The sequence below is a fragment of the Elgaria multicarinata genome, chromosome 9, assembly GCF_023053635.1.
Source record: "Elgaria multicarinata webbii isolate HBS135686 ecotype San Diego chromosome 9, rElgMul1.1.pri, whole genome shotgun sequence".
NCBI classification, from domain to species: domain Eukaryota; kingdom Metazoa; phylum Chordata; class Lepidosauria; order Squamata; family Anguidae; genus Elgaria; species Elgaria multicarinata.
In genome coordinates, this window is record NC_086179.1 from 37529676 (window position 1) to 37542512 (window position 12837).

The 12837-nt window shown below is 42.9% G+C and overlaps 1 protein-coding gene across 1 annotated transcript; it reads right to left on the reverse strand.

Annotated features, from left to right (window-relative positions):
• Positions 1 to 256: 256 nt before the first annotated feature.
• TOB2 (transducer of ERBB2, 2) lies at positions 257 to 12837 on the reverse strand. Its single transcript, XM_063133600.1, has 2 exons — positions 12556 to 12837; positions 257 to 4743 (listed from the first exon to the last, which is right to left on the reverse strand). The coding sequence occupies exon 2, from the start codon at positions 4655 to 4657 to the stop codon at positions 3632 to 3634; it is 1026 nt and encodes a 341-aa protein (XP_062989670.1). The 5' UTR covers positions 4658 to 4743; positions 12556 to 12837; the 3' UTR covers positions 257 to 3631.

Here is a 12837-nt window from a genome sequence, read left to right on the forward strand (position 1 = left end):
CAGATGCCCTTCAGTCATCTCTGGGTTTTGCACTGAACAAGAGACAACATAGTTCTGCTACTTGCATAGCTAGCTCCTCACACTCCCCACTGCAGATGTCTCAGAGAGGAAGAGCCAAGTTTCCCCCCTCCCCTCCCCACATTTCTGTCTACAGTATCACCAGGATGAATGACCTACTCCATAGTAAAAAAAAAAAAGTCTATTCCCCTCCTTACAAACTCTTAATTTCTGTGCACAAAAAACAGGGACAAGAGGCTATTATATATCATGCTTTTAATACAAACTTAAAAAAATCTGGAACAATAGAAACTGTACAGATTTGATCAACCTTTGTTGTTTTTAACTAAATCTCTAGACATGCCAATGTCCTGTTCCAAAATATTGCACAACATTCTGAATACAAAACTCTGATTGTATTCCTCCTTCGCTAGAGAAAAAAAAGAAAAGAAACCCCCTCTGGATCCCTACTCAATGGCCCCCTGCCTGTAAAAAAAAACAACCCAAAAAACAAAAAAACAAACAAGAACAGCATGGACCTCTGCATTAAAAAACATACATAATTCTGTCCTCTTTGTGTTCATCCATCCTCTAAGATCACTTGTTGCTGATTCACTCTTCAAAAAGGGTCAGGAAGGAGGGAGGCGAGGGGAGAAAGGAGCTTTCACTGCTGCTTTTTTAAAATTTTCCTGAAAAAATATTTTTTTCTCTCCTCTAAGAAAAAATCTTGAAAAGAAAATTTTCAATTTTTTTTACGTTAGAAATATACATATATTATATATACCTCTTACATTTTACAAATGTAGCAAATTATTCAATATAAACGGACAACAAAAAAATTAACACAAACCCATAAAAATAAAAGTTAAAAAAAAATCTCTTTTTCTTCCTAAGAAACCAGGTAAATTAGTGCAGGTTTTAAAAATAAAATTGAAGCTGAACGTCTAACTCTTGAGACAAGAAGACCAAAAAAGAGGCCGTGAGTTTCATTGTCGTCAGCACTGGAAATGCTTCTGAAGCACGGTATGTGTTCCGGTATGTGTTCCTTTAAAAAATAGAGGTTGGTCCCTCCCCTTTTCCTCCTGGTGTATGCAGACTTCTTTTCCAAAGCAATTAGCAGAATAAAGCGGTGTCAGACATCACACGTTGCAGGTGCTAGTGAGGTTTCCTCTCTCCCTTTAATATACTAAAGCCTTAGAAGGGTACATAAACCCACCTAGGCAGTGGCTCGAGACAGCTTCTGCTGCAGGAGTAAGTTATCAGAAGAGATTATGCTGGGTGGATAGGAATCCAGCAGTTCTCCTAGGGAGGGAGATATGGTCAAGTCCAGTGTAATAGCTTGGCAGTCTACAGTACACTTCAAGAGGGGGAAGTGGGTGGCAGTGGTAATGTTAGTGGAAGGGGGGGAATGAACAACAGATGCCTTTGCTAAGCAGTTCCTAAGTGTCTCGTTCAAGTTTTGGACTTCTCGTCCCATGAAACTTCACGCATCACGTCACTGCCCAACAATGCCTTCCCCTCCTCATCCACTGAGTGGGTCATGGAAAACAGGCAGAGTGCTGAGATAATTTGTAGTGTCCTTTTCCTCAGCCCAGCAAAAAGGTGGAGGGGCAAAACAGGCTCAATGTGGGGGCACACTGAGGAGGTTTCCTGCACATGCCCAATGAATTGCACAACGTAGCCTGTGCAGGAGTCATTCCCCATGAACGACACCCATGAAATTTAGTGTGTCAAACAATAATACCTTCACAGGAGGGCAGATGCTTATGGCAGTTAAGGCTCATATACAGTCCTGCAGGGAATTCTTAGTTTAGCTTTGCAGGTGAGGGTAGTGGGAAATTAAAGTCTCCTGTTGAGTCACTGGAGAGCTCTAGAAGAGCAGATTGTAGCTTATCTACTCAATATGACTTTGCCAGAGAAGCTGCAGAAGCAAGACTTTACACGCTCCAAACCATGCTGTGGAGAAGATCACAAAGGGGATAGCTGGAGAGAGTGTGCCTAGAAAGACTATGCAATCCACAGCCCTCCTCTCTACCTATCTTCACTGCTCACATAATAACTCTCTAGATCTCTCACCCCTTATTACCATAGCTAGGTAAACTTTGGGACTTACTAATCATCTCACAAGGCATAGACAGGGAAAGGTTTGCTGCCAAAGGCAGATTTTATCAACTCATCTGCAAAACACTCAACTCTTGAAGGCCACTACTGTCCCTGTCTTCCAGGCTGTCCTCTCCTGCTGAGAAGGGGAGATGCAGGGAATACCATTAGGATTCCTAGCTCACTAGCAACAATAAGGAGAGACTCTACATTCATATTAGAGAACACTTTCTTCTTGCCACACTGTAACTCACTTAGAAATTCTACAACAAGCCCACCTCATCCCCCATGCAGAGTCTCAAGATGGAATATGTCTGCACTGGACCTGATATGTGGGGCACTCTTCCATACAGGAATACCTACTTCCTTTCAAATGAAAAATCATAAGGTTTTTGGTCAAAAGTCTTAAAAGACATGAAATTCAAAGTGCAAACCCTCAAGCCATCCATCCAGAAAGCAGTCTGCACTGTATCATCCTGTTCCCTGCCAAAAAGTAGTGCTATACAGTATCTGAGAGCAGACCATCCTTTCTATGAGAATCAGTAACCAAATACTTAGGGGTCAACAGAAGAGCTCAGAACCCCATAAAAACCAAGGTGATTGGTCCAAAGGACTATCACTGGGGTGCTGCTCAGGCACAAAACACCAGAAAGCCAGCATTCACTCCTACGCTTGAAAGAGTGCAATGTACAAGTCAGAAGAGTTTGCATCTAGAGTCTTATTTATACATCATAGCATTAGCAAGTGACATTGGGTCTGAGCTTTCAAAGAGTTCATCTTACCCCAGGACGCTTTAAAGGCGGCTGAGGGAGAAGAGGAAGGACTTGTAATGGTAAACATGAGGCAACAAACTGTCTCAAATGCTACAATGCTATTCTTTTAGCACTCCCCTGGAGCCAAAGCAGCTTTCCGAGAAGTCACATTTTCAGTACAAGACCCTGCCATCACCAGTTAGCACAGGCAAAAAGAAGCTGAGAACTTTCATTCCCATTCTGCAACAGGAATACAAAATTGGAGAGCTACAAGAAATGAATGCATTCATCTCACCATCCACTCATCATATATAGAAAAAGCAAGCTCTCAACTTCCTCTAGGACATGCTTCACATGTCACACATCCAGAAGCCATCTAAATCCATTCCCCCTCCTCACTCCAGGCCACTCCAAAAAGGAAAAAAATCATGACACCTGCGCCTGAGGGCCATGACAGCACCCTGAACAAGGCCATCCTTACAGCAAGCATATTTGAGAACCAGTTCCAAAGAGCAGCATGGGAGATAATAAAGTGACTCTGGTTCCCACCACTGCTAGGCTGAGAAGGATAACCTCCCTCTTTAAGTGTACAACAATGGGTAGGAAAGAGCACAGGATACAAGTTTTAAAAAATAATCAGTGCTTCAGCAGCGCTCCCTGGCATGACACAACGAATCAGGGTTTGTCTCTTTCCAAGAAGCTATATTTATAAGGTTTCAAATATTTCTAATTTTTTCCCCACTTTTTTGGAAGTTATTTTCCCCAAAATACTCTCATGGCGGTCAGTTGGCCAAAACAACTGGCTGGAACGACTGGCTGGGATACTGCATGGCATTCAGATTGTAGCTGAGTCCTTCCACGAAGGGTGTCTTCTCCAGAAAGAGGCTGTTGGTGCTTCCACCAAAGACCTGAGCCATGTCAAAGCTGCTGTTGCCACCACCACTGGCACTGAACTGGGATGCCGGAGGGATGCCACCTGCCTGGTTCTCAGTGGCAACACCATCGAAGAAGAGGCTGCTGGCTCCTGGTGATCCACCGTTGTAAACAAACTCCTTGGCATTGGGGGAGAGCTGAGACTGAGGGGCCGGACTGCTCCCAATGAAGTTCAGAGAATGCATAGACAGGGAGAGGCCTTTGTGCTTCAGCAGGCCATTGGTGGGTGACCGGGCCAGACGTTGCTGCGGCTGTGGAACGCTTGTGCCACTGGTGCTTGCTCCAGCTCCTCCACCTTTCTTCATCTTAGTTGAGCCAAACTTTGTGGCAGCAAAAGTGGCAGTAGTGAAGGTAATGGGCTGGGCAGAGCGGGGGATGAACGTAGGGCTGGGTGACTGACCAAAAGATGGGGATGGAGAATTGGACAAGGAATTGTCCTGGCTTCCAATGGGGACAAACACCTGAGCATCAGGGTTGAAGCTGCTCTTAATCTCCTTGTCTAACTCAGCTGCACTGCAGCCCTCACTGTCATCTAGATACAAGACCTTGACTGACCCTTTCTCACCAATCTGGTAGGACACCTCAAATGGATCAATCCAGACACTCAGTTCTTCAGGAACATTGGCTCGCACATCCTCCACAGCCAATCCACTCCTCTTGGCTGCCATCTCCACTACGGGATCCACAGTCTCCCCAATATGAACACAGCGATAGCCAGATCCCTTCAAAGGTTTTTCTGGGTACCAATGGCCTTCATATTTCTTCTTAAGCAGCCTCTCTAGCTCTTCACCAAACAGGTCGGCCCGCCTCCGTGGAAGCTTGTTGTACAGATACGAGATGATGAAGTTCAGAGCAACTTTGATCTCCAGATGCATACTCCCTTCACAGCAAGCAAGTTAGGGCAGTATATTAAAAACAGACAAAGGACAAAAACATAGACAGATTTTGGCTCCAAACAATCCTGGAAAAGACAAGAGAGAACGAAAGACAAGAAGTAAGTATGGTACCTTTAACTCCTTTGCAACGTAACAGTTATATTTTAAAATGATGCAGACATTAGCCAGTACTATAGTTAGAGAAATTCAATTTACTTATTGGTACATAACTAAATAGGGATTGTTATGGTAGACAAAGCCAGGTTGTCAGGTGGGTACAATGAGCTGATAAGATACTGAATCATCCAAACATTTATTTTTAAACAGAAGTTTGTAGCCTTAATGCTTAAGGAGAAAAATATTTTCAATGGGTTTAAAACCAAAGCGCAAGAAGAGCTTTCCTCATTACAAGTGTCACTGGGCCTATTTGGTCTATTGCAGCAGTGGGCAACTGCGGCCATCCAGACCTACAACTCCCACGATTCCTCATCATTGGGCATGCTGACTAGGGCTGATGAGAGTTGTGGCCCTTCAAATGTTTTGGCCTACAAGTTGCTCATCCATGGTCTATTGGGTTGGCTTCAAAACTAAGCTGCTGAGAAAATTCAGGTCAGTCTAACTTCCTAATGTGCCAGAAAATTGATTCCCTCAAATTAAGTGCCATATCTGTGTTAAAGATCATGCACAGTGTAGTTGTGAAAGAACAAATCTTGCAGATTATAATCAAGAATGCATACTTATCTTTTGACAGATAGATGTATTTCTAATGTGGCACAATATGCACATTACCTCCATACTTGTATTTTGCCAACAAATATGATAGAATCAGAGTTGGAGGGAGCCTTATTTATTTATTTATTTATTTATTACATTTCTATAACGCCCAATAGCCGGAGCTCTCTGGGCGGTTCACAAAAATTAAAAACATTCAAAGTATAAAACAACAGTATAAAACCATAATATAAAATACAATATAAAAGCTCAACCAGATAAAACCTTGCAAGCTATCCAGTCCAAGCCCCTTCTCAATCCAGGAAATGCAGAGCTAAAGCATCCCCAACCTAACCTGTGCTTGAAGACCTCTAGTGAGGGAGAGCCCACAACTCCTCTAGGACTGCCTTCCCCAACCTGGTGCTCCCCAGATGATTTGGACTACAACTCCTATCAGCTCCAGACAACATGATCAATGGTCAGAAAGGCTGCAAATTGTAATCCAAAACATCTGAAGGGCAGCAGATTGAGGAAAGTTCCTCTAGGCAATTGAATCCATTATCAAACTGGACTCACCATCAAGAAATTTCTCCTAATATTCAACTTAAATGTATCTTCCTGGAACTTAAGCCCATTAGATCTAGTCCTGCCCTCTGGAGTAGCAGACAATAACTCTTGCTCTCTTCTATCTGACTGCCCTTCAGGTATTTGAGTGCGCTATCATGTCTCCTGATGGACTTCTCTTTTCCAGGCAACACATGCTTAGTGTTCCTTCAACCTTTCCTCATAGTACTTGTTTTCTGCACTGCTGACCAACTTAGTTGCCCTCCTCTGAAACCATTTCAGTTTGCCTACATCCTTCTTAGTTTGGTGCCTAGAAATGGACACAGTACTCCACATGAGGTCTGACTAGTAAACAATGAAGTGGAGCTATTACTTCCCATGACTTGGAAACGATGATTCTATTAATGCAGCCTTAAAGTTGCATTAGCCTTTTTGTAGGCACATCACACCGTTGACTCATGCACTTGTGTTTGTTTTGATCCAGTTTCCATTCTAAATTATATTTTCTCCACAACATCATAGAAATTTCCTCTTAGTTTCATGAATACTAATACAAGATGACTAGCAATGGGCCGGTGTCTTCTGTACTCACACAAACAACAAATATGCAAGCCCTGTGCCTGCTTACCCTTCCCTGTACCTGTTTGCATTCTCTTCCCCTCCTTATTGTTTTACTATGATTTTATTAGATTGTAAGCCTATGCGGCAGGGTCTTGCTATTTACTGTTTTACTCTGTACAGCACCATGTACATTGATGGTGCTATATAAATAAATAAATAATAATAATAATAATAATAATACAACTGCCCAGTTTGTCATATTTCCACAGTGACAGCACTAAATCTACCCACCACTGATGCACACCTATTAAGTGTTGCAAGTGGTGATTCACTCTACTGTTGTAACACCATACATCCTTGACATCCAAATGGTAAATGGGCAACAAAGATTTAGAGCAGTTTCCAAAGAAGAGAAACTAGCACTGGCAAGGAATTCTGTATCTACTGACTGCAAGTAAGATCAATGAATGGAGTCCATTCATAAAGGCCCAGCCACTCCATGGTACTCTTAGCAAGTACTATGTGGCCTGGAAGGCAAACTTTTGGTTTCTCAAACCTAAACTTCTCTTCCTATTGAAGATCAGATTCCAAAAATCATCTGTTAAACTTGCCAATAACACCTCCAATCTACACTGTTTCATTCGACTAAATAACCCCTTAAATGCCCCAAAAATGAATAAGAGAACTTGGAAACTATTTAAAATGAAGGCTGTATGTATGATCATCTCCATTCAGCTGAGATGTAGCACATCCAGTTTTTAATGGCAGCTTAGTCAGAAGCAGACTAACTCTCTGCTTCCTTAGGATCCTCTACAAGACAAAAACAAAATATTCAGAGGTGCCTACTGGGCAGGGTTACAGGATACATTCCAGAAATGTGGAGTTTATGTCAAACTGCTTCTTTTGGTGTGGTATTTGGAGCTAAGAAGAAAGCTAAGCTTCCTCTGAAGAACTGGGAACTAGAAAACCATTAATTAGAGCATGAGGAGCAAGAAGGGAAGCTACCAGGTTAGTTTCTGCCTTACACCCTATTCCAGAACATCTGTGCCAGTTCAGTTTATCTGACTACAATGTTGAAACTGCATTAGCATACTATTACTTGGAACCAGACTAAGCTGCATAGAAGAAACAAATAGCACATAACATATTCAGTTGGTGGTCATCACATTTTATGGTAGCAAACTGCATAGCTGAACTATGGCTTACATAGAGGATAAGGCTATCATTTATGATTAGGCATGATGGCTATATATTACTTCCAGAAGCAGTGGCAAAATACCTCTGAATAATTATTGCTGAAGAACATTAGTGGAAGAGGGCTGTTGACCTCATGATCTGCTTGTAGATTTTCCACAGACATCTGGTTGGCCACTATGGGAAATAGGTCGGTGGACAAGATGGGTCTTTGGCCTGATCTAGCAGGACTTTTATATTCAATTAAAGTATTATAAAATAAAAACAAAACTCTCATTACAACATAGATGGGGACATATCCACAGGACGTCACAGATTCTGTGCCTCATGTGTCATCAATTGATTCAAGTAACATAGGAGTTCTCCAAATAACACATTCTGAATGTAGCTTTATTATGTAGATGACCATGGAGTGGCTGCTGACAAAGCAGCCCAAGACCTTGGAGCTTGTATTTCAGAAGTTATTAAACCGTGAGAAGCTGTATGTGCCTGTTAAAATAAAAATGGAAATTACCATGGGAGAAATTTGAGCAGGGCAAGTTTCGGAAAGGTCAACCAGAAGTAGAATATTTTCAGACTAATGCATAGGCAGCCACAAACTCAAGATGTAACCTTCCAATGAATTTCTAGCTAATAAACAAACCCTAAAGAATATGTTCAACTTATTTATTTATTTATTACATTTTTATACTTAGAACTAATGTGGCAAGAACAGTCCACACACCACCTCATTATAAAGAATGGCTTGTTTCTGCATCTATTTGATATACTACAAAGTTTCAATCTGCTGTGCTGAGTGCCTAGCAAGTTTGGAGGGGTAATGAATGACTAAGGTAAGAGATTTCGTGTTTTTAAGCCACAAGACTCCTACGTGGGTGCCAAGATTTAAACTCTACCTACAGAGTACTAAAGAGAGGTAGACAAATATGTTTTCAGGAAATAAATAATGTTTCTGCTTATGTGTTCGCCAGTTCTCTTGGACAGGACATTGATCAATGTGAAGCTCACCTATGAATAATTATGCACAGGATTAAGTCCCACCAAGTTTAAAAGGACTTACATCCAAGTAAGTGTACAAAGGATGGCAAATTTTGGATATAAAATACTCCCAATTTAGAGATGATCCTCCAATTAAAACTATTCTGAGATGTTTAAGAGAGGTATCTCCTAACAATCTTTGAGTTCATCTACAGCTGGAGAACAGAAACACAGCCACTCAGGTCAGCTCAAATGTCGTTCTGATCCCCCAGGGAAACAGAAGGAATATTTACTATTCCTTGAGCAGTCTTGATGTTTTTCAGCAGACTAAAAAATAAATGCCAAAACACGTATTTTACTGTCTATTTTTTAAAAACACACACACCAATGTTTGTTATTATAAATTTGAGAGTAATCAATACAAAAATTTACTCAAATACCAGCAAATCCTACATGACTAGCACAACCATTTTTAGTCTTTTAGAAAAACTTCCACACAATGAAAGTCTATGTAAAAAACGGTACTACTGCTTTCTTTCAGCAAAATGAAGTATATATTCATTGGGATCCCTTAATCCCTAGATGGTTAACATGGCAACCTACACAGGGGATAGTTGCAGGTGGCAAAGCATAACACTCAGAATTGACTCCCTGGCTTTCTCTGCAGAACTTCCTTAATAGAAGGTCCAAGTTATCTCAAGACAGCCTATGATCCTGAATGTGTCAGAGGTAAATAGCAATTTACTTTGCATGTGACAATTACAGCCACAAGACACAAAATGAAATAATAAGCTCCATGAAAATAGCCTATGATTCAGCATAAGAACAATCCCTGGTACTAATACATAATATCTCAAAAACAGCACTGTCAAGCTATAGTTTTCATATGCCAAGATCCTAAGCAATCCCGTCATATTGAGTACATACTTTAAATATCTTTATAATATAGGTATAGATAGAATTAAATAGAGACCTTGTTAGCCAACTTTCTAGACAGAACATTTTAAAAATAAATGTGCATTAAAAAAAAGATAGCAATTATCGTGGGAGTAGGGGGAATCTGTGATGTTAGCCATCCTAAAGCTATAGTAATTACTTTGTAGGACTATATCTCAGAACACAATGCTAACATTCGCTTGCAGGCCACACCCAAGCCAAACAGCAGCTTTAGGTTTAGCCGACCCCACCGCACCAATCCTCGATTTTCAGGGGATAATCTGAATATTTGCATTAAACCTAGGTGTAATAGAAAGCGACGGTGCAGCCACTGTGCATGAGAGGTGGAGCGAGGCGAGCCCGAGAGAGACACGTTCTCGGACCACGATTGCACAATCCACACCCACTTCTGCCAAAACCACTTGCGTCGGTGGGCGTTATTTACACAAGGCACCTCCCTCCCAGGCCTCCCCACGCAGGCCAAGTTGACATTATCTTTTCCGGAGGGGCCTACTCTCCCCATCACCCTCTTGTGGCTTGTCCCCCCTTCCAGCCTAATCGGCGCCGCCGCCGCCAAGGTTCGCAGATGAAGCATCTCTAATGACCCTGTCATGGAAATCTCTACAGACATTTTCTCAGCTTCCTCCTCACCACGCCGAGCGTCCGGGGAGTTATACTACGTAGCGAACCCAATTTCTTTTTACAACAGGCAGAGACTGGGCGAGTGACCTACTTTGCCTTTTAACTACCCTTCTCAATATGCTTTGCGCCAAAGCTGGCCCAGACAACGAGCGCCTGCTCAGTGGAGCACGGTACAAAATTTTCCAAGGCGCATGCGCTCTTCGCGCTCTATTGCTCAATGCATCCCTATGCCATTTTGCATTGTTGGATTATATCGAAAATAACTCATTTCTCGCCCTCTTTTCTCCCTGCGTGGAGAGGCTTGTGGGGAGGAAAAGGGATTAAGCTGAGGAAAATTCCATCACGGCTTATTTGCAAACCACATCTGCTCCTTTCTACCTTGGAAGTAGACCGCCGACGCCCCCTCCCGCACACACCTAATCTCTCGCCGCCCCCCCTTCTTTTCTGCTAGGCCGACGAAAAAGAAGAGTGGCGAAGATAACCTGCACAGTCCAATCCCTAAACGAATTTACCCGAAAGTCTCTCCCAGGGTGGTCAATTGAACCTGCTTCCTATCTAAGATTGCGGCCTTCAAATTGACATCCAGGACACAAGGCCTCGGGATGTTCCTCACGCTCGCAGGAGGAAAAGCCGCTTCCTTTTCCCACGACAAAGCAAAACCCGTTTAACACCCACCCATCCCCGGCGCAATTGATGCTTCCATTGCGCCTATGAAAGAAACGCCTCCACGCCCCCCCCCCCGCTCGCCCGTAAGCGGAGCCTCACAGCAGGCCCTAAAAGGATGGGCGGAGGCAGAGAAGGATCATAACAGATACTATGTCCGAGTGAAGGTTATTTGGAGCTGACCTTTACCTTTAGATTCCGCCTGGAAGAAACCCAGGACAATCCTAGGTCTTCTGTGAAGGCGGCTGTCCAAGGTTTCTTTTAGGGCCAGTCAAGCTAATCGGCCGCCGCCGCCGCCCCTCCACTCCCCCTCTTGAAAAAAACGCGCTCTCTCCCCCCCAACTTCACTATCCCTTTTCAAGAAGAGGAGGAGGAGCGGTGGGGAAAGAGACACAGTCCAAAATGAAAACTTAATTTGAAGCCAGTGGAACATATGAAGCGTTGAGTTTGGGCCCAGAACTCCAGGCCCATACCCTTACGGACCACAATACCTGGGCCTAATTTACCTCACAGGGTGGTTGCCAGGACGAATGAGATGAAACCCGCAAAACGCACTTCTGACACCGAACACCGCTACTGAAGGGATTAAAGCGATTTTATTTTACTGAGCCTCCCCGCCCGCCCCATTATTAAATCACTGCGAGGAGAGAACAAGTTCACCCCACTTAAAGCGGGGAGGGGGCTGTCATTCCTCTCGGTCCGCACTATTTTATTTATTTTTTGGTCTGCGTTTGTGACATATGAAACCCTCGGGACTCCATTCCGAGGAAGGGGGAAGAAAGTTCTAGCATAAAAAGGGATGGGAACCATCTTTTCTGACAAGCCACGCTTGAATATTGATCCCGATTAAGCTAAATAGAACGAAACAAACGATCTTCCTTATTCGCCCACCCCGAAAATTTCCCACTGTACCCTCCTTCACTCCCTTCTTCTGGTTTTTACCAGTTTACATCCTTAAGAAAAGCAAAAGATTCGCCCCCAATGTTTGCTCCCTTAACCAACACAACCCTGGGGGAGAAAAAGCCGAGAAATGTGTATTGCACAATGAATAACCATTGGGTTTATGGTTGTTGGTGTGTTTTTTTAGCGGATTATCGGTTGTTGGTTTTTTAGAAAGTCCACTCACGACTCCAGCGAAATGAGCAAAAACAAAATGGTGAACTGAAGACATTTTTCAGCCGTTCAAACCAAATGACTTCCAACCTTTCTCCTCAATGAAATTAAAGACACCAACAATCACTTCTGGGGAAAAGAAGAGGGTCTTTAAGAGATGTAGCAATAATAAGAGTTTGTGTGTGGAGGGGTCCTTTTAAAGGAGCAGGTCAGATCAATCCACAACTTGAGTAGGAGCCAAATATTCTCTCATTGAGAGGAGAGGGGGCGAATGGAAGAAAGAACACAGGAATGACTTCTCAGAACCAGTTGGAAAATCGACGGCTTCTGAATATTGTATTAACATATTGCGATTAAATCGCTCTTTAAAGGAATACTGGGAAAAGCAAAACTCGAACAAAATAAACGGGGGTGGGGAAAAGATCCCCGATCAAAGTGTTTTTTAAAACCCCACGAAATCTAAATGGAGTAATTATGGAAATCATTCCTCTTTCTTTATCCCCACCCCTCAATCCTAGCAATAAGCCGTCACTTACTTCTTTTTTTCAGCACCAGGTGAGATGGTTTGGTGGCTTCTTTTTCTTTCCAGGGTGTTTCTTGGGAGTTTCTTTTTCACAAAGTGCTGATATGGTGGTGGGCGTTCGATTTTTTTTAAAAAATTAAATGAATGCTGTTTAGATAACTTCTCCCCCTTCTATAGGCCAAATCAGAAGTGGGGTGAGGGGATGTTGACTGGGGCGCCCCCTTCTTCCTTCCTTCCCTCCCTCCGCAGGGAACCTAAAGCCACCCTCTCCCTGGCCCAAAGTGAGCAAAGTAAA

Bases quoted from the DNA above. Each gene is read 5' to 3' on its own strand.
- TOB2 (XM_063133600.1), bottom strand. From the start codon at position 4,657: ATGCATCTGGAGATCAAAGTTGCTCTGAACTTCATCATCTCGTATCTG.